Genomic DNA, 20,131 nt, shown 5'->3' on the forward strand with positions numbered 1-20,131 from the left:
TGCTGGGGGCTGGGGTGCTGCTGGGGCCCCGTGGGATCCCATGAGGAAGCGGGTCCTGGGAGGCCCCTTCTGAGCTGCACCGGGTGGGCGGGCGCTCGCCGGAAACTTCCCGGGAAGTCAAGGGGCTGGTCCCCAGGGAAGTGCCCGCTGGTGGGCCGGGGCTGCGCTGGGCAAACCCCGCGGGGTGGAAGGGAGGACCAGGATGAGGGCGGGATCGGGACACAGGTCATGTGGATTCTGAGGGATGGGGTGGGGTTCAGAGAGGAGCGTGTGCATAGGAGCACACATGCACATATGCACACGCACACATATGCATATGCACTCATGCACGTGCATGCACGCATACACACACATGCATACGTGAGTGGACATGCACGCACACATCATGCACACATGCACGTGCACACACACGCATGAGCGTGGGGGCACTGAGGGCCTTCTGGGAGGCCTGAAATGAGGGGCTACAACTGCAGGAAAATTCAGCATTGAAGCTGAGGTCAGACCTGCTGTGGGAATGAGACCCCGAGTGGGAAACTGGCTATTGAGACTCAAACTTTAAAACCGTCAGGAGCTGGCCTTAGGGGTCCAGATCCTACAGCCTGGTTGTAAACTGAGTAGGAAACTGGGAAAAAATAAATACAAAAGATCAGCCCCGATGGAGTTTTCTAGGCACAAATATTTACGTAGAAGCCTTTCAAAGATTGGCCATTAGATGAGTTGTTTAAATATAATCAAAAGGCACTAGTATTAAAACCCAGAAAGTAAAATATAAGATTCCGTTAAAATGAGCCCGTGGGTAAAGTGGGTCAATAAGTCAAAACTGCTGACTGTCTGTTAAATAGACCGTAAAGGGGTTAACACCAGCCGCAGGGGCAGCTTGTGGAGGGCCGGGGCCCAACCCCCGTAGGACAGCATCCGATGCCTGTGGGAAGCGGTGAGGGGACCCCAGCCCACTCGAGGGGCCGGAGGAGGCAGTGGAACTGGCCGGGGAGGCCCCCTGGGGAGAGGCCGTGGTCAGCGCTGCCCGGGGCCTTCCGGTGGGCTTGCGTGCGCGGGTAACACGCCCTGCTGTGGGCCAGGGGCGCCTGTGCCCCTCACAGGCAGGAGACTGTGGTCCCTCCATCTGCAGATGAGGTTAGGTGGTCTTGGGTGGGGCCGGCCAGGTGGTGATCCCGGCCTCCGGGCTGAGCCTGCACGGAGCCCAGCCCTCTGCCCAAGGGCCTCCCTGTGTCAAGTCCCACCTCCCTGCCCTGCTCACAAGCCGGCAGTGCCTGGCGTCCAGGACCCTCGGGCCTCCTCGGTCCTTGGGCCCCCCTCGGTCGCTCTCAGGGGCCCTCCTGCTCCCCCATCGCTGCTTCGGGGCTCCCCCCCTCACCTGCCACAGCTCGCCACCCCCTCCTCCGCCGCGGGGGACGGCGTGCTCTGTGCGCCCCTTGCACCAGACCTGGAAGGAATATCTCCGGTGTGTGGGCCTGTGGGTCTCCCTCGGTAGTGTCGTTTTTAAAGTGGGTAAAACCGTTTCCTAGAGTCAGAGGAAAAACGGGGGCTATTGGGTTTGCTTTGTGCAATGCCGTTTGTCTCTGGTTTCCAGATTTGTAAAAAGCACATAGGGAAAGCAGGTGGGCACGGCATGCAGTGGCTGTCTTGGGGTTTAGTGGACACCCTCGTGGCCGAAAGTAGTGACTTCTGTCTCTCCACCTGTGCAGGGAAGCAAGGGGGACCCTGGCCCCACTGGCGCTCCTGGGGAGACTGGCTTGGCAGGAGCCCCCGGACCAGCTGGACCACCAGGGCCCCCCGGGCCCCCCGGGCCTCCAGGACCAGGACTTGCCGCGGGGTTTGTGAGTACTGGTTGCTCCTGTCCCCCAGAAAGCCGAGTCTGCGGCCCCGTGCCCCCCTGGGCACCCCCCACAGGCTAGCACTCTCCCCGGCCCCGTGTCTGAGCCCCGCCTGGACGGTGCCACAAGGTGGAACCGGGGGCAGTGGGGGAGCAGCCACCCAGTTGCACAGGTGGTCATGCCAGGGCCCCTGTCCTGTGCGTGCTGGGGAAAGACTGCTCCAAGCAACACCGTGAGACAGCCAGGCCCCCGGCTGGTGCTCGGGCCAAAAATAAAATCCCCTAAACTCAGAGGAGGGCTGAACGGGGCGCCCCCCACCCCCACCCCCAGCAGGGTCCCTGCAACCTGGCAGACGCTTCTTATGCCAGGACCAAGAATGGCCGCTTCCAGGCGACCTCAGCCCTTGGAACCCGCCCTGCTTAGCTGTGGCTGAGTCTCCCCCCCAGGCCAGCAGCTGGCCTTCGGGAGGGATCTCTTCCCGTAAGACATGCAGACCCAACTGTCCCCCTCGTGTGCTGCCCGCAGGAGGACATGGACGGCTCTGGGGGACCCTTCTGGTCAACTGCTCACGGAGCCAGCGGGCCACAGGTACTGCCCTTGCCGGCTTGATCCGCTCTCGTGGGGAGGTGCACGCGGGGCAGGGGATGCCCCTGGGACCAGCCCGCCGGTGGGGACCAGCAAGGCCGCTGATGCCTGGGCACTGTCCACCCTGGAGGCCTTCTGGAAGGGAGTGGACCGTCCATGTGGGGAAGTGCCGTTGGTGGTCTGGTAGATGGACGTGGGGCAGAATGAGCCCTAAAAGATGGATCTTTCTGGAAAATAGCAGTGCTTCCGTTCTCGTTACGGCTCTAATTGGGGGAAGCAATAAACTTTGGACCTAAGTGCAATTGTAACTAAATAAAGATGGGTACCTTCCTGTGAAATCCCACCTCGTTCTGCTGTTAACGTCTGCACCAGTTGGGACTGGGTTTGGCTGAAGCAGCCGACACCCCCGTGAGCCCAGGACTTGGACCAGACGTGGGGGACACGTCCCGGGGTGGGGCGCTGCCTCTGCCATGGCCGGTGGGTGCCCAGGGGACCCTCCTGCCAGTGCCCGCCGCGGCCCCAGACCCTCAGCCTGGTGAGAGTGAGCAGCGGGGACAGGTTTCTATTCTGGGCAGCGTTAGTAAGAATTTTCTCTCGGGCAGAAACTATTTCCCTGAGTAGCTAGAGTGGCTTTGCTAGTTTAATTTCGTGCTTTTCCTTTTACGTGTTAAAAAATCCTAGTCTTTGGCCGCATCAGGTAGCTGCCTGGGCACCAGAGAGGACCCGGTGGGAGGTGGCTGTGAGGTCTCGGGCCCGGGGTCCTGTCCCGCTTGTAGGGTCCTGGACCCGGGTACACAGATCCAGTGCCCCTTGACCCCTGGAGGAATCAGCGGGGCTGTTTCGTGACTTCAGAGGTGACGGAGACCCCCGGGGGTCACAGCAAAGCCGAGCCAGCCAGTGCCCTGTACGGGCCAGAGGGCAGCATTCTGCTCGGACGCAGGCTTCAGTTACACAAGATGCAGATTCGGGTTGTGGAGGCACCGGGCACGCCTGCCCTCGCGTCTGGTCTGTGCGCTGCCTGAGGGGTAAAGGTGGTGCTGAGGACAGACCCCTGCTCCTGGGCTGCCCAGGGGGGTCCTGGCGCCTGTAGGAGGAAGACCTTCCCTTCGGGGGCTCAGGCTCTGTTCCTTCTCTGCCCCACAGGGACCACCAGGCCTGCCCGGGGTCAAGGTCAGTGAGCGCACCCCCCCCCCCCCCCCCCACTAAGAGCTACCGTTTCAGCGGGGCCTGGGGGTAGCAGGACTTCACCGTGGGAGATCGGAGAAACACAGGGAAACAGTCAGGCACCACCCACCCCGAGCTTCTGTGTTGGGGGGCACTCCTCCCATCCTTCTAAAGCCACAGGGTCCCCGGCTTCATGCATCTGAAGGGGGCTTGCCAACCCGGGGGTACAGAGGAACCTGCCCCTGCCACACCTCCCAGGCTCTGGGGCGGTGGGGGGTGGGGCGCCCCGGGACTCCCCCCACTTCCCTGCTTGGCTCTGCTGCCCCACCCTGTCCCTGGAGGACACCAGCCCCCACCCCTCCCCATGGGTGGCCAGGCTGGGAGGGCACGCCACGCTCCCCACAGACACACGGGTTCAAGGGCGCACAGGGCCCACCAGGCGATATGTTATGGTCCTGTGATGAATGTTCCTTTTAGAGTGTTTTGCTTTGATTTAGAACTTTGGGTTGTGGTAGAAGATTGTATTGTAGAAAGACACACTCACTTCCTTAAAATGAAGTCGTCTGGTGGAGTGCTCCTTGGAGCAAACTGATGGGGCAGCTTCCAGAACAGTCTAGGCTGCATGTGTTAGCTGCCTGCACAGCTGGCCCGGTGTCCCTGGGACCCTCCGCTCTGGGCTGGCCCTGGAGGAGGAGAAGGCAGCATGGACGCCACCACTGTGGGGGCAGGCTGCCGCACTCCCGCTCACAGAGCCCCTTCACCCGCTCTAGGGGGACCCTGGAATAGCCGGACCACCAGGCGCCAAGGTAAGAAAGAGCCTTTTCTTGGGGTCAGAGAATCCGTGATCTTGACCCATCCCAGTCGGGAGCAGGCAGGGGCCCCCTCAGCCGCATGGCCCCGGTCCCCTGGAACCATGATAACTCGGGGGGAGGTCCGCGTGCAGTGACTTCCAAGGCCAGGCCCAGGCTCACTCTCCCTCTGGTTCTTCCTGGTGCCGTCCAGGCTCAGCCTCCACTCCTCAGACTGCAAGACGTGCCTGTCCTGAGGACACCCACCCCCAGGACACCTGCCCGCCGCCCCAGGTCACAGGACAGGCTTCCTCCTGGCTCCAGGGTGTAAACCTTGGGAACCACAGGAGTCTGTCCAACCATAGTCCCCTCCCCCTCTGCCCCTTGAGGCTCCTAAGGAGGCTGGAGGCCGACTGGGCCAAGTTGCTGCCAGGGGCGTGAGCTGGTGACCCACAGAAGCCCCGGCCTGCTCACCTCCCCGGACGCCAGGCTTTGCTGGGCGGTGGGCTGACGCTCGTCTCCTCCTGTGTCGGGTGCAGGGAGAAGTTGGAGCCGATGGACCTCCCGGGTTCCCCGGCCTCCCTGGCAGAGAGGGCACAGCCGGAGCCCAGGTGCACGACCACTAGGAACGCTTGGGGTGGGGGAGCGGACCACCCGAGCGGCTGATGAGGCTGACACCTCGGTGTGGTCTCGGGGTCCTGACCAGTGCTCTGTACCCCACGGGGCTCAGAGACCCCGGCTCCGTGGGCCGGGGGTCCAGGCTGCCCGCCGGGCTTCCTGCCTGGCTCAGCCCCCTTTCCCAGGAAGAACTCTCTACGTCTCCATTCAGAGCCACTGCTGGTGGTGTGGGGTCTCCAGGAAGGGGGCTCAGGCTCTGTTTGAGATGAACTGTTTCCATCTTTGCAGGGACCCAAAGGAGAAAAAGGGACCCAGGGAGAGAAAGTGAGTGGGGCTCGGGGTCTGCGGGCCGGGCACGTGCGTGGCCAAGCCTTGAGGGGTGCTGGCTCGGAGCCTGCCCTGCCGGGAGGTGGGGCCCTCAGCACTGCCGTCCCCAGCCCAGGCAGCTCCTCACACCCTGTGGGCGCCAGGAACCCCTTCCGAGCCCTGGAAGGGACCCCCCCGGACAATCTGGAGGCCCCCGCAAGCCATCTCAGAGTCAGACACCGGCTTTCTCTTCCAGGGTGACCCAGGGAGGGATGGAGTGGGGCAGCCTGGCCTCCCCGGACCCCCCGGGCCCCCAGGACCTGTCGTCTACATGTCGGAGCAGGACGTAAGAACACTGCGTGGGTGGGCAGGCGCTGTGCCCGGCCCTCCCCTCGGCACTGGCCACGGCGGGTGCCATCCCGGTCCCTGACCCCACGTCGGCTCCCCCCAACCTCGGGTGCCCCCTAAAGACTCCAGGGTTTCCACTTGGTTCTATTCTGGACCAGCGATGGTGTCTCATTATGGTGAGACTTTTAAATTATTTGAATGAGAAAAAAATTATGGGAGTGGGTGACCGGAGAGAAATGGAAATTCTATAGCAGAAAATCTAAATGGAGCAAGGCCTCTCCCACTGAGACCCTCGTGTCCTCAGCCTCTGAGCTGCCCCATCAGAACCCCCTGGGTTCCCAGATGCCGGCAGTCCGCTCTGGCCCTGGGGTCTCTGGAAGCTTCTCCAGTGCCTGATCTGAGGGACCTGAGGCCAAAGCCAGGACGGCGAGTGAAAGCAGTTTTTCTTGGGCATTAATTGCTGTGCTGTTTCATTGGGCCCGTGAGGCGAGCTGGGCTTTAACTCTAATGTGTTTTCCCTTTTCCTCCTCCGGCCTGTGTTTCCGCCGGCCCGCGGACAGAGAGCGGTGGCAGGCGTGCCGGGACCCGAGGTATGTGCACGCCATCCCAGGGGGGAGCCACAGCCGGCTCCGCGCCCGCCCCGAGCTGACCCGACCCCTCTCTTCCGCAGGGCCGGCCGGGGTACGCGGGCTTTCCTGTAAGTCGCCCCTCGGCCCTCCTCGCACCGACCCCGAGCCCCTGGTGAGCCCGGTGCCGGAGGGTGCCCGCAGAGCCGAGGAACCTTCAGGCTCCTGCGCAGAAGCCCCCGGGGACCAGGGCGGGGTCTCGGGGTGTGGGTCAGGACGAGGAGGCAGGTGTGCCCAGGCGGCCGCGGTGGGACAGGGTCCCTCGCGTGGCCCTCATTCCTGTCTCCTCGTAGGGACCGGCCGGGCCAAAGGGAGATCTGGGCTCCAAAGGCCAGCGGGGCCCCCCGGGACCCAAGGTGAGAGGCTCAGGCGCCATCTGCTCTGTGACCCTGGGGGGGGCGATGAGGACACGAGAGCCCTGACCGAGTCTGACGCCGGTTCTCTTCACGGTCACCTCACTGTGACCCATGGAGGCCCCGCGGAGACCACCCCACGGCAGAGCCCAGGGAGGGGAGGACCCCACTCACCATGCACCCGCTCCGGGGTTGGTGTTCATGCCCCGAGTTGGGGCTTTACTGTGGGAGTCGAAGGCCCTCCCTTCCCCAGAGCCGGCCTCATGCCCATCACCCCTGCTGTTCCAGGGCGAGAAGGGCGAGCCGGGCCCAGTCTTCAGCCCCGATGGCGGCACGCTAGGCCCTGCCCAGAAAGGAGCCAAGGTGAGCTGGGTGCCTGGGATTGCTCACCTTTGTCCAGGCCGGGGGCTGGTTGGGGGGGGGGGGGGAGGGGGGGCGTTCCTGAGAGGGCTCTGGAAACTTCTGTAGCCTGGGCCCCTCACCCTTCCCTGTCTGTCCCTCTCTCAGCGCCGCACTGGGAGGGTCAGAGCCCGTACGCCTGGCTCGGCCACCACCCAGCCGGCCCCTGGTTATCCCCTGCCTGTCAGCTGAGCCCGCCCTGCCGAGGGGCTGGGGGCTCTGGAGGAGGGGTACTCGGCAGGGGCCTCACCCGCAGATGCCCCACCCTGAGGATGCGGCCGCCCCTCTGCCTCTGGGTGCTGCCACCGTGGAGGCATCCCGACCCTCCTCCCTCAGCCCCCACCCCCAGACAGGCCCTGAGAGGGTGCCGGGAGGACTTGGACCCGGATTCAGTGGCCGTGGGGGACGGGCCCGGAGGGTCCCTGAAGTCTCCCAGGGTTGTCTGGGATGGGCAGTGGGACCTTGGATCTCAGGGCCCAGAGAACTCAGGCCGGCCCCGGGGTCGGGGGGCCCCCACGGCAGGCCTCGTCCGTGCTCCCTGGGGACAAAAACCCCCATCTAGAGCATGCTTCCTCTGCCGTTTCCTTCCGTCCCTGGCGTGGTCGGAGCCCCTCGGGCACTGCCCTGCCGGCCATCTGACGGCGCCTTCTGGTTTCCTATTCAGGGAGAGCCCGGCTTCCGAGGACCGCCGGTGAGTAGGCGCACGCCTCCCACCGCAAACACGCGTGCGCGGTGGGGCAGAACACGAGGTGCCGTGGCGGCCTGGCCGCTGAGTGGGCGTGGTGGCCCAAGCGTACATCCTGGCGTGCTTGGCGAACACGGAGGCAGGTGTCGGGCGGGAGGCCACCGCAGACGCCGGCCTCTGCTCTCCTGAAAGGCGCTCCTCCTTCCTGCAGGGTCCATATGGACGGCCGGGGCACAAAGGGGAGATTGGCTTCCCTGGGCGGCCGGTAAGGACCCAGGATCTCGTGCGCCTGTGGGCAGCAGTTCAGGCCTGGCCCCTGGGGGCCTAGGGGGCCGCAGACCTCAGTTCCTCCCCCTGCCCTGCCCCGAGGGACCACCCCGCCTGGGGACGGCTTCTCCAGGACGAAGCCTAGGGCTGCCCAGCCCGTTTGTGGGCGTCTCGGGCCAGAGGGGCTGGCGCCCTAGGAGACCCCGGGCGGGGACCGAGCGCTGGCCAGGCTGGCATGAGCCAGCTCCAGCAGTGACCGCCCCTGTGCCCTGCCCCAGGGTCGCCCCGGGATGAACGGACTGAAAGGCGAGAAAGGGGAGCCAGGACATGCCAGCGTCGGCTTTGGTGTGAGGGTGAGTGTTCCCCAAGGGGCGGACGGCGTGGCTGGGACGCCCGGGGGCGTGAAGGGCCCTGCGCCGTGACCACACCGGGCCGGTCCTCCGGCACGAGGACCCCACACATGCGCGTGCACACTCCAGCTGAACTGCGGGGACAGGGGCCCCGAGTGGCTCTTCTGGAAGGGCACGGCCGCGTGGGTCCCGGGCGTGACCCCTGCCCCCGGTGGGGCCCCTCAGCACCACAGCCTGACTCCCAGTGCCTCAGAGGCTTCTGAGCAGGGTTTATGTTGGTAGCCTGGGTGTTTTTATCCGTTTCTCCCTAAGAGGGGGCCTCCGGACACGGGACCTGCTCCCAGTCCCACGGCTGGGCACCCAGCCAGCTGCCAGGTGCACTCGGTGACTTTGCTCCCACGGCCCGGGCCGGGGCGTGGGGTCCCGAGGCCAGCGTGTCAGACGGTCCCCACTTTTCTGCTTTTGCCATCACTGCTGGTTCTTCATCATGGCTCCTTCCTCCCGTGGCCTAAATGTGGCTGCTGCCTCGTGAAAAATCAAGAGGCAGGAGGTGACATCTCGCGGCGATCTGAAGTAGTGACAGAAAGACGGGTCGCGGGCCTCGGCAAGCAAGACAGGCGCCGGGATCCTTTCGGCACTTCTGACCTAAGGGTGGACGGCGAGTCAGTTCTGACCTAAGGGCGCATGTGTGCCCCGCGGAGTCTGCTGGGACGGGGCTCTGCCTCCAGCGGCTCCTCTGGGGGCCCGACACCCCACCTCTGTGCTGCCTCCAGTCCCTCTGTCCTTGGCCTCAGTGGGGCACTGCAAGGAGGCGACCGCAGGGCAGGCGGGGCCAGGTCCTGAGGTTCGCACGACCTCACTGGCCCTGGTCTCGCTCCTGACGCAGCGTGAGTTACACAGGCTGGTGCTTTGTCCAGTAAGCAGGTCACAGCCAGAATGAGTGCTCTGCACCCCGCCTGGTGGCTGTCTGTTCTCTTTCTGTGAATAAGTAAATGAAAGTTCACACATGGGCTCAGCCTGCTGGCCTCTGGGCCTCCTGGGGCTCTGCCTTGAACGTGGAAATACACAGATGAGCTGCTAGACTCTGCGTTAGTCTCCATGCTCCCGGCCAGTCCTGTCGCCCTCTCCACGTCCCCCAGGCACGTTCTGAAAGGGGCAGCTGTGCTTGGGGGCCCCACAGCCACAACCAAACTGGATGCTTCCTGATTCTATGCTGTCACACACGTTCAGTCTTCTGATTTTAGTGAGATATTTAGTGAAATATTCCCCCCTCACATCTGCTGCCCTGGTCACATCCACGGCCTGGCTGTGAACGTGACTGACCTCATGTTCTGTCCTCCCCATGCAGGGCCCACCCGGTCCCCCGGGGCCTCCAGGACCCCCAGGCCCTCCCGGGACTCCCGTCTATGACAGCAACGTAAGTGCCCCCACCCCCCCTCCTCACAGGCCCTATCCACCAGCCACTCCCTGGAGGGGTCAGCCTCTCCCAGGGAGGGGACACCCCAATTTCTGGCAGGGGGCTGGCCAGTACTCCATTAGAAAACAAACCCCACCTGGGGAAGTGAGGGCTCTCTGCATCTGGGAGCCTGAACCTCGAGCCGTGTGGTCCTGGGGGGCAGACACCCCTGTTTTACAAGGTTCAGCCACATGAAGTGACTCCGAAGGGGCAGGTCATATCACAATCAGGGCTCTTGATTCCAAACCCCCGTCTCCTCCCCCTCCCCCTCCCCATGCTCCTACGGGGGACCGGTGTCTGTGTGGCCTCACAGAGGGCTGGGACTCTGGGCTCAGAGACCGCTGGTGGGGTGCTGCCCTCAATCCGCAGAGCCCCTCACCTCACCGGCCAGCTTCTTTGCAGGCCTTCATGGAGTCTGGCCGCCCTGGACCTCCAGGATTGCCAGGTGAGGGCCCCTGGGGCCTCGCGGTGGCTGGGGCGGTGGCTTCTCTTGGGGATGCTGGATGCCGCAGGACTTCCTCCTGTGAGCCTGGGCTCCAGGGGAAGCAGGAGTGCCTCATCGGCCCATGTCCCCTGCTCCAGAGTGATCACGGGCCCCTCGCGGGACCTCCCGGGTCGTCCCAGCACGGCCGTCCTGGCAGCCTCGCGGGGGACAGCCCCGGACACTGAGTAGACACCCACTTGCGTGCGGAATTGAGATCTGCCCCCTGCCCGGGCCTGCTCTGTCAGCCCGCGCCCGCCCCGCGGGAGTGGTGTGGCCTCCAGGGGCAGCCCCTTGGGTGGGACCCCCGAGTGCTTCTGCTCAACAAAAGCTCTTGCTGTGAAGGCTCCCAAACTCGTGTGGTGCTCCTCCCCCGTCCAGGCTAGTGCACGCAGCACTCACAAGGGCTGGGGGTGAGCGGGGCACAGGGGCATGGCCCAAGGGCCCTGTCACAGCTCGATGATGGACACTCCTGGGTCTCTGTCCCTCCAGGGTACCAGGGGCCTCCTGGACCGAAGGGTGACAAAGGAGAAGTGGGCCCACCAGGACCACCAGGTGAGTGTGCTCCAGGCAGCCCTGGGCTGGGGTGGGTCCCCGGCACTGTCCTCTGTGGTTACCCGTGCCCTCCTGGAGGAAGGACACCCCTTCCAGGCGTATGGGGCCGGACGGCACCTGTGGCGGCTTGATCCCTAGTTGGCCCAAAGCCTCAGGGCCCAGGGCTTCAAGGACAGCGGGGCTGAAGGGCAGAGCTGGGCCCCGGCACCCAGCGTGTGGGGGGACGGCCCCTCCCCTCCCACGGGCTGCATGGAGTCCTCCCTTGGCCCGATTGCCCCAGGGCTGAAGTCTTAGCACCTCGCGGGTTCCTTCTGACGGATGGTGGGACGACTCTGCCAAATTCTTCCACTGCTGAATGAAATAGAAGAAAACGACAGGGTGGCTGTTGGGGGCTAGCAGGACAGAAGCCCAGAGGGCCGGGGCGCCCAGCCCCAGGCAGTGACAGCTAAAGGGTAGCCGACCGGGGCCCCCCCCCCGCCCCCCCGCCCCCCCCCCCCCGGTGAGGGGCTGCAGCCCAGAGCAACGGACCGGAATGCAGGCAGGAGAGCAGAGGTGAGACAGACCCCCAAGAGAGCCAGCCAGGGTGGGAGCTTGAATCACGACAGTGCTCCAGCAAAGGGAAGGTGGGGGTGAGTGCAGGGAGCCGGGACCCTGGAAAGAACCCGGTTCCGTTCTGGGATGGAGGGGCGCGGCCACTGGACCCGAGGAGGCCGCGTGAGTTTCGGCAGAGGAGACCGGGAGGGAGCGAGAGAGGTCTGTGTGGAGGCCGCGGGCCGGGGCAGGGGCGGGGGCGCCGGCGGGAGAGCACTTGGAGGCGTCACGGCGAAGGGTTTTCTGAGGCCGAAGGAGCCCTTCACTCCACCGACCCACAGGACCTCACTCCTCCACACGGAAGACAGACGCCAGAGAAGAGGCCTCAGGACAACGTAAAGACGGCCTGTGTGCGTCAGCGGAAACCCCCTTCCAAGCGAGGCCATCGGAGGACCTGCCCTGATGGGACGGGACAGATGGCAAGGGCCCTTCGAGAAGGAGGCGATGCTGGAGGGGAGACCCCCAGGAGCGAACCGCTGCCCTCGTTCAGTGTGGTCAAAGTGGGACATACCTCGCCGCTTCCGGGGGTGGAGCCAACGACAGGCCAGGACCACGCAACTAAGCATGCCCGGCGAGGATGACACCAAAATTACTGGACCCTGAAGACGACACGAAAGGAGAGAAGAGGGAGCACAGAGCAGATGGAACGAGGCAGATTTAAAATAGTCGGTTCCAACCGACATCTGTCCGTAAGTGCACTGAACGGGAACCCACTGAATACTCCGTTAAAGGTAAACGTCGGCAGCTGGATAAAAACAAGACCGTATGCTGCTTACGAGGGACACTGCAAATGTGAGGACAGACACACACACAAGCTGAATGCGGGACAGGGGCAGGCAAACCAAGCCTGTGTGTGTGCATGTGTGCACCTGCGTGCATCTGGGAATGCACCTGTGTGTGTGCACCTGTGTCTGTGCACCTGTGTGTGTTCCCATGTGCATGTGTCCGCATCTATGAACGTACCTGTGTGTGTGCATCTGTGAGTGCACCTGTGTGCTTGTGTGCTCATGTGCACCTGTATGTGTGAGCGTGCCCGTGTTCTTGTGTGTGCACGTGTGAGTGCACCTGTGCACGTACATGTACCTATGTATATGTGTGCCTTTGTGTGCCTGTGTATCTGTGAATGCACCTGTGTGTGTGTGCACCTGTGCATGGGGGTGTGTGTGCACCTGCATGCATCTGTGAATGTACCTGTGTGTGTGCACATGTACACCTGTGTGTGAATGTGCACCTGTGCATGGGTGTGTGCCTAGGTGTGCCTGTGTGCACCTTTGCGTGGGTGTGTGTCTACATGCGTCTGTGAATGCACCTGTGTGTGTGTGTGTGTGTGTGTGTGTACAAATATCTGTGTGTGAGAAATCAGACGAGTGTACCTTGAGGCAGGAAACATTGCCAGAAATTCGAAAAAAAAAATCCATTATGAAAAAGGAGTAAACCCACCAGAAAAATACAGCAACTCCAAATCCTGTGCCTCTAACAACATAGCTTCAAGACGTAAAGAGCAGCAACCGACAGGAGAAGGACGACACAGATCCATCCTCGTGGGGGTATGGCCGGCTCTCAGGAAGTGACGGCACCGGCACACAAAGAACAGCTCAGGCAGGAGACGGAGTTCCCGGCCTGGCCCTGGGGCCCTGGGGCCCTGGCAGCAACACGGGGACCCTGTCTTCACCACACGGGCCCTCGCCTGGCAGAAAGCGAGCAGGAAGTCAGCGTCACAGACACGCCTGGAAGATGACCTCAGAGCAGCGCACTTCCCTTCCAGATAAGGAGGAACCACTCACAACCGGCAGGTGGAAGGTGGTGAGGCCCCGGCCGAGTCCGTGGCCACAGTGGCCCCGCGGCAGCAGGACCCCCCCAGATGGGGGCCACGCACCCATCGGCCGGCCCAGCTGGGCCCCAGGCCACGGGTCCTGTTAACCGTTCAGGAACTCACAGCCTCAAGCGGGACACGTTTCTCAGCACTCAGCTCAAGAAGTCAGAAAACAAATAGCAAATTTACCTTTAACAAAAGAGATGGGCACCGAGGAGGGCACTGTTTGGGATGAGCACTGGGTTGTACGGAAGCGATGAGTCACGGGAATCTACCCCCAAAACCAGGAGCGCACTGTGCACACTGTATGTTAGTCAACTTGACAAGAAATCATGTTAAAAAAATAAAGTAAAATTAACATAGAAAAGCAAAGAAAAGGGAAGAAATGGTACAGCTCAGAGCTGAGTGAACTTCATCCGGAAGTGACCATTTGCAAGTCAAGGTAGTTTTCGGAAAGACCGCTAATCCTGGCACGCCCCCTGCAGGACCGAGAAAGGAGGGAGCCCTGCGAGCGAGGGAGCGAGCGAGGGGCAAAGGGCTGCTCCGCCTCCACCCTCGCTAGGGCTGCAGGGTGGCTGGTGCTCAGGGTGGTGGCCGGTGCCCCGGGAGGGTGGGGAGGGTTGCGAAGGAAGAAATACCTGCCATTTGTACAGACAGGTTTGGGAACATCAACCACCCCAAAGAACGTACCGTTGCAATTAATAGGTAGACTTACCAAGGTCACGGGGGCAATTCACAAAGATCAACTGGTAATAAACAAAAAGAAATTCTAAAAAGGTGCCATTACAAAAGGAGGTCAGACCTGTGGCCGCCAGAGGCAGGCGGGCGTCACGGGGAACCGTCCGAGCCGCCAGACGCGTCCTGGAACTCCCATCACGAGGTGACGCACGTCTTCCTGTGTCCCCACCAGTGAGGCCACGGGTGGGAACCAGCCTTACTGTCCGGTCCTTCTGCTGCACCCCTAAAACATTCCGGGGCCGCCATTAACAAAAATGTCAAAAAAGCATCTGGTACGCGGTAATTAGTGTAACAAAACTGCAGGGGGCCCCCCAGAAACAGACGTTCTAGAAGGCAACGAAGGCAGCTGTAGGTGGGGGGCATGGCGCTGCCGAGACACTCACCTCGGCCCCCCATCTCTCCTACAGGGCAGTTCCCGCTCGACCTCCTCCAGCTGGAGGCTGAAATGAAGGTGGGTGTCACCCGCGTCCCCGTCGCCTGTCCCACCCTGGCTGGGTTCCTTGGGGGCTCAGAAGGTGGGGAGACAAGTCCTGTCCCGCAGGGTGTGCCGGACCTCCTGGGCTCCAGAAGCTTCCGGCTGCCTCACCCTGCCCACTCAGGGCTTCCGGGGGTCGGCCTGCCCCTCCCAGGTCAGCAGCGGGAACCGGGCTGTCTCAGACCGGCATTTCCATCCACAGGGGGAGAAGGGTGATAGAGGAGACCCGGGGCAGAAGGGCGAACGGGGTGAGCCCGGGGGTGGCGGATTCTTCGGCTCCAGTGTGCCCGGCCCCCCCGGCCCACCAGGCTACCCTGGGATTCCGGTAAGTCTGGACTCCTGGCTGCCTGCAGGCCCGAGCCAGAGCCCGTGTCCCGTCCTGGGCCAGGTCCAGCCCAGCTGTGGATGCCTGCAAGGCCCAAAAGGTTGCCCCCACTCCTGGCAGGGGGGGCACAGGGCAGGCCTGGTGGGTCACGGCCTGGGCCCCCCCCCCCCCCCAGCCAGCCAGGAGAATAGGGGGCGTAGGGGCCCTCACCCAGCCCTTCACTCCTGTCCTCCTGCTGGTGCCTCCCTCAGGGAGACCATCTGCCCTAAAAGATTCCAGGGGGCACAGGCCCCAGCTTCTGCCTGAGCGATGGAGGGGGAACGAGGGCCTTCGGGGGACCGAACCTCTGTCCAGGGTGTGCTCTGGCCCGTGTTCTGGGATCCCTTCCCAGCACAGAGCACACCGTGTGGGAGGCCACGTTTCCCCGGCCTTCGTGGGGGCAGGCAGGGGGCTCCCCGCAGGGCCTCTGCCACATGTTCTGTTGTCTCCCCTAGGGTCCCAAGGGAGAGAGCATTCGGGGCCAGCCAGGCCCACCTGGACCTCAGGGGCCCCCTGGCATCGGCCATGAGGGGCGTCAGGGGCCTCCTGGCCCCCCCGGCCCCCCTGGGCCCCCAGGGCCCCCTTCCTTCCCCGGCCCTTACAGGCAGAGTAAGTCAAGCAGGGGTGGGTACCTGGGCTCCGGCCTCGTCCAGCCAGGGCCATGCGTTCCCATCTCTGGCTCTTCTCTTGCAGCAATCAGTGTTCCCGGCCCCCCAGGCCCACCTGGGCCCCCCGGACCCCCTGGAACCATGGGCACCTCCTCAGGGGTAAGGGTCCCCGTGTTCCTTACCGGTCAGATGCTTGCTGCCCAGTCGCCTGCCCGGCCGCCCTCCCCTCTGCAGACCTGTGGGTGGCCTGCTCCGGAGGGTCCCAGCACCGGGCCTGGCCCTGCCCCGTGCACAGATGCACGACAGCCCTGAGATGTGGTTTGCAAAGCAGAAAACGGGGAGCCTGGGGGTGGCCGTGGGACTCGGGTGGGCAGGGGAGGACAAGGGAGGACAAGGGAGGACAGCCATTAAGAAGGGTCCCCAGCAGGGCTCACCGGGCACGTGGGCACTTGGCATCCAGCCCTCCCTGAGGATGGCCTCACCGTCCCGGTGCCACAGAGCATTCTCAGGGAACAGCCCGATCGAGAAAGGAACACACTTAAGCCTTCAGGACTGTCCCTCATCCGGAAGTGTCCTCCCCCCACCCCCCATGAGCCCAGACGCTGCCTGTGTGCGAGGGCACCCACTGGGTCGGGCTTCCAGCAGGTAAGGATCTGGGCCACGTACCAGACCATGCTGGACAAGGTGCCGGAGGTTCCGGAGGGCTGGCTCATCTTTGTGGCTGAGACAGAGGAGCTGTACGTCCGGGTCCGGAATGGGTTCCGGAAGGTCCTGGTGAGTTACCTGCACGGGGAAGGGGTGGGAGACCTTCTTGAGCTTGCTTGGGGTTCAGGAGAGCATGCGGGGGGGAAGGGGGCCCCCCACAGCGAGCCTGAGCCTTGGTCCGGGTTGTCCTGTGGGGTGAGCGCCTCATGCAGTGACCGTGCTCCCTCCTCACGTTTCTTTATTTTTTAACTCGGGGCCTTCCGAGCAGTTTGGGGTTTACAGAGAAGTGACTCCCACTTCTTACAGCCGATGCACGTGAGGTGCTGTGCGCCCGCTGATGGCACAGGCACCAGGGTGTAGCCGTGCCAGCTCCCGCTGGGGCGGGGCGGGGGTGCCAGGCGTCAGGGTTGCTGGGGTGACCCCTGCGTTTTCTTTCAGCTGGAGGCGCGGACACCCCTCCCACGTGGGACGGTAAGGATGCAGCCGAGTTCAGGGCTTGGAGCCCGGGGGACGTCTGGCCGGGGCTCCACGGTGGCAGGCCGAGCACGCCTGGGGCTCTGGGGGCTGGGCGTGGGAGGTGGTGTGCAGACCACGAGGCCACCTCCCTTCGGGCCACGCTGCCCACCCCTCTCCGAGCGCAGGGCCCGGGGGATGGAGGAGCCCACATACTTAGGTTTCCCACTGCTGCGGCTCTTCTAAGCCAGGACTTCTTAAAGGGCCCGGGACCGAGGCTGCGTTAGGTAGCCTGTGTCCCGGCCTCCCTGTGAGTCTGCGCACTCACGGAGCCCAGGGAGTCCTCCCTCGCTCGTTCCTTCCTTCCTTCCTTCATTCGGTATGGTCCCGGGCCAGGCACCGTTTTAGACAGGGAGGGACACGCGAGGCCCCTGCCTCGCAGAGCTCACGGGCTGGGGGAAAGGTGGTAAAGATGACAGGCGACAGACAACCTGTTTTATCGTATTAGCAGGTAGAGGTGCCTGGTCACAGAGCACACGGGGTGTCAGAGGCACTGGGTGCTGGGGGAGGACAGTTGGGAAGGGGGGGGTCGGTGCAGATCACCTGAGGTGGGCGCGCGGGGCATAAGGAGCGGAGAACTTGGGTGTCCGGGTGGCAGTGAGGGGGGCTGGAAGGTCAGGGAATGTGGTCCTGAGTGGGGGAGGGGGGGGTGCCTGAGCGCAGGGCCAGCCACCCACTTTGCACGTCAGGCCGGCAGGGCTGCCCCTCCAGCTTAGGAGAGCGCAAGCCGCAGGTGCAGGAGGAGAGGGCCACCCGGACGGGAGGGCAGAGCCCCCGCCCACGGCGCCTCCGCCTCTGCGTCTGCAGGACAACGAGGTGGCCGCCCTACGGCCCCCGCTGGTGCAGCTGCACGAGGGCAACCCGTACCCCCGGCGGGAGCTCACCCACTCCACGGCGCGGCCCTGGAGGGCGGATGACATCCTGGCCGGCCCCCCGCGCCTGCCGGATCCCCGGCCCTACCCTGGCGCCCCCCACCACGGCCCCTACCTGCACGTCCAGCCAGCTCGCCCCACCGGCGGGCCCGCCCACACCCACACCCACCAGGACTTCCAGCCCGTGGTGAGTGACCCACCAGCCCCTCGGCTCACGCGGACTCCCAGGGCTGCCGGGATGGGAGGGCTCTCTGGGCCTTCGAGAAGCGGGAGAGCCCGAGGAGCCGGGCAGGGGTGGGGGGCCTGACGGCGGCCGCTCTGGACCCCCCCCCCCCCCCGGCCCCCAGCCCACCGCGGTCCCTGCTGCCCTAGGCCGAGGGGCTGGGCTGGCCCTCTTGGGGCCCCCGGGGCCGGTCACGCGGGCTCTCTGTGCACGCTCAGCCCCTCGGCCGGCCCGGGGCTGGTGGCTGACCCCCGCGGCCCCTCCACAGCTCCACCTGGTCGCACTCAACAGCCCCCAGCCGGGCGGCATGCGCGGCATCCGGGGCGCGGACTTCCAGTGCTTTCAGCAGGCGCGTGCTGTGGGGCTGGCGGGCACTTTCCGCGCCTTCCTGTCCTCGCGGCTGCAGGACCTCTACAGCATCGTGCGCCGCGCTGACCGCACGGGCGTGCCCATCGTCAACCTCCGGGTGCGTGAGGGCTCCCGCGTGGGGCAAGGGGCGGGGGTCCGGCGGGGTCCCCAACCCCCCGCAGCCACCCCATCTCACGGGGCGCCTTCAGGGGCAGGAGGCAGGGCCGGGCCCTCGCACGCAGCCACCCCCGAGCCGGGGCTGGGAACCGTCTCTGGGGCGGTCCCCATGCCTCTCTCCCACCGCCGAGTGCTTCCTGGGAGCTGGGGAGCACCGGCGCGCCTCGGGGCCAGAGGCAGTGGCCTCACCGCAGACCTGGGGGTGGAGGCCCCGCGGCAGGGCGTCCCTGGGGCGGGGGAGTAAGTCCTGCGACACCGCCCTCCCCAGGACGAGGTGCTGTTTCCCAGCTGGGAGGCCTTGTTCTCCGGCTCCGAGGGCCAGCTGAAGCCCGGGGCCCGCGTCTTCTCTTTCGATGGCAGGGACGTCCTGCAGCATCCTGCCTGGTAGGCTCCCCAGCAGAGGCCGCAGGGGGTGTGTTCTGGGAGGTGGAGCCCCCAGGGACGGCCCCACAGGCAGCCGCACCTTGGGCCTTGGGGCCTTTGGGAAACGCCCTTCCCTGCCCGGAGTGGTCCAGATCCCGGGGGGTCGGGGCTCGGGCCCGCGGCTGATGGCTGCTGCCTCCCGCAGGCCTCAGAAGAGCGTGTGGCACGGCTCGGACCCCAGCGGGCGCCGTCTGACCGACAGCTACTGCGAGACGTGGCGGACAGAGGACGCGGCGGCGGCTGGCCAGGCCTCCTCGCTGCTGGCGGGCAGGCTGCTGGCGCAGAAAGCCGCGAGCTGCCGCAATGCCTTCATCGTGCTATGCATCGAGAACAGCTTCATGACCTCCTCCTCCAAGTAGGGGCTCTGCCGGCTCAGACAGGCGGACGGACAGTCAGACGGCCAGGCCGGGAGGCCGGCAGCAGGGGAGCGTCTGCCCGCGCCCGCCCCCAGGGTGGGACCTGGCTGGCACTCTCCTGTATGGTTCTGTGGTTCACGTTTCATGTAACCCCCAAGAAATAAAAGGAAGCCAAAGAGTGTATTTTTTAAAAAGTTTAAAACAAAACCTGGTGTCCAGACTTTCTCTTGTCCCTCCCCACCTCGCACAAGGCCCTGCCCCCTTCCTCTTTGACCCCAATCAGAACAGGAGGGAGACCCCCCCCTCTGAGGCAAAGGAACATATTGACTTGGGGAGGTGTGCGTGCCCGGGGGGCCTGGCAGGGGCCAGGTGGGGCCTCGGTCCCCAGCTGTGAGCTGCTGGGGCAGCTCAGGCCAAGGGCGCAGCGTGGGGCCATTTCTCCTTGGCCTCCGGCAGCCACCCCCTGGCCAGGGCCAGCCTCAAACTCAGGGCCACTGCTGCCCCCAGGCTATGGCCTTTACCCCAACACCACCTTGTGCTGGTGGCTGGGAGCCAGCCTGCACACGGGGCAGGTGCGTCTTCAGTTCTGTCCCACACCGGCTTCCCACGTGGAGCTCAAGCCAGCCAAGGCCCTGCAGAGAGATTTTTAAGTAATCTCTACCCCCAGCGTGGGGCTCAAACTCACAACCCTGACATCAAGAGCTCTACTGACTGAGCCAGCCAGACACCCCCAGGCTAGGAGTTGAGGGGCCCACAACCCAGGGATGGCAGTGTCCTGTCCCCGGGCCCCGCCCAGGTCCAAAACTCCTTTGCTGAGGCAAGGATTCCCAGAGCAGAGGCTTCCCTAGCCTTGCCCAGGAGCACATCCCGGAACCCAACTGGGCCAAAACCTACTCCCACTCCCAGGTGCCAGGCCAGAACTCCTGCCTACTGAGTCCAGGGCCCCAGGTTTATCTTCATGGGACACAGAGTTCAAAAAACCACAGAGGAAAGGGGTGCCTGGGTGGCTCGGTTGGCTAAGTGTCCGACTCAATCTCAGCTCAGATCACGATCTCATAGTTTGTGGGTTCAAGCCCCATGTCGGGCTCCACGCTGGGCACGAAGCTTAC

At 64.4% G+C, this 20,131-nt stretch overlaps 1 protein-coding gene and 1 long non-coding RNA gene across 11 annotated transcripts in view; one reads left to right on the forward strand and one right to left on the reverse strand.

Moving 5' to 3' along the window:
• The window catches only part of COL18A1 (collagen type XVIII alpha 1 chain), a 91,859-nt gene extending 72,769 nt beyond the window's left edge, over positions 1 to 19,090 (forward strand). For 3 of the 5 annotated variants that reach the window (XM_058732254.1, XM_058732251.1, XM_058732253.1), the window contains 27 exons: positions 1,707 to 1,838; positions 2,361 to 2,423; positions 3,564 to 3,590; positions 4,355 to 4,390; positions 4,912 to 4,983; positions 5,279 to 5,314; positions 5,553 to 5,642; positions 6,205 to 6,234; positions 6,315 to 6,341; positions 6,564 to 6,626; positions 6,912 to 6,986; positions 7,687 to 7,713; positions 7,919 to 7,972; positions 8,253 to 8,327; positions 9,673 to 9,741; positions 10,183 to 10,225; positions 10,754 to 10,816; positions 14,366 to 14,409; positions 14,636 to 14,758; positions 15,253 to 15,406; positions 15,491 to 15,564; positions 16,048 to 16,179; positions 16,549 to 16,581; positions 17,431 to 17,682; positions 17,987 to 18,184; positions 18,512 to 18,627; positions 18,812 to 19,090. In XM_058732254.1, the coding sequence (XP_058588237.1) occupies positions 1,707 to 1,838; positions 2,361 to 2,423; positions 3,564 to 3,590; positions 4,355 to 4,390; positions 4,912 to 4,983; positions 5,279 to 5,314; positions 5,553 to 5,642; positions 6,205 to 6,234; positions 6,315 to 6,341; positions 6,564 to 6,626; positions 6,912 to 6,986; positions 7,687 to 7,713; positions 7,919 to 7,972; positions 8,253 to 8,327; positions 9,673 to 9,741; positions 10,183 to 10,225; positions 10,754 to 10,816; positions 14,366 to 14,409; positions 14,636 to 14,758; positions 15,253 to 15,406; positions 15,491 to 15,564; positions 16,048 to 16,179; positions 16,549 to 16,581; positions 17,431 to 17,682; positions 17,987 to 18,184; positions 18,512 to 18,627; positions 18,812 to 19,025 (2,322 nt within the window). In that variant the 3' untranslated portion in view covers positions 19,026 to 19,090. The remainder of the gene's footprint in view (positions 1 to 1,706; positions 1,839 to 2,360; positions 2,424 to 3,563; positions 3,591 to 4,354; positions 4,391 to 4,911; positions 4,984 to 5,278; positions 5,315 to 5,552; positions 5,643 to 6,204; positions 6,235 to 6,314; positions 6,342 to 6,563; positions 6,627 to 6,911; positions 6,987 to 7,686; positions 7,714 to 7,918; positions 7,973 to 8,252; positions 8,328 to 9,672; positions 9,742 to 10,182; positions 10,226 to 10,753; positions 10,817 to 14,365; positions 14,410 to 14,635; positions 14,759 to 15,252; positions 15,407 to 15,490; positions 15,565 to 16,047; positions 16,180 to 16,548; positions 16,582 to 17,430; positions 17,683 to 17,986; positions 18,185 to 18,511; positions 18,628 to 18,811) is intronic. The other 2 variants (XM_058732252.1, XM_058732255.1) reach the window with 1 other exon arrangement.
• On the reverse strand, positions 657 to 14,636 carry LOC131512972 (uncharacterized). 6 transcript variants are annotated; one of them, XR_009262405.1, is made up of 7 exons: positions 14,342 to 14,636; positions 12,848 to 14,181; positions 11,625 to 12,006; positions 4,847 to 11,167; positions 4,129 to 4,267; positions 1,376 to 3,438; positions 657 to 1,123 (listed from the first exon to the last, which is right to left on the reverse strand). It is a non-coding gene; the product is annotated as an uncharacterized LOC131512972 (long non-coding RNA). The 6 variants fall into 6 exon arrangements; XR_009262410.1 differs by lacking the exon at positions 657 to 1,123 and having other exon boundaries at positions 1,278 to 1,522; positions 2,765 to 3,438; XR_009262409.1 differs by lacking the exon at positions 657 to 1,123 and having other exon boundaries at positions 1,836 to 3,438; positions 12,848 to 13,094; positions 14,023 to 14,181.
• Positions 19,091 to 20,131: the final 1,041 nt, after the last annotated feature.

Source organism: Neofelis nebulosa, chromosome 5 (assembly GCF_028018385.1).
Source record: "Neofelis nebulosa isolate mNeoNeb1 chromosome 5, mNeoNeb1.pri, whole genome shotgun sequence".
Lineage (NCBI taxonomy): Eukaryota > Metazoa > Chordata > Mammalia > Carnivora > Felidae > Neofelis > Neofelis nebulosa.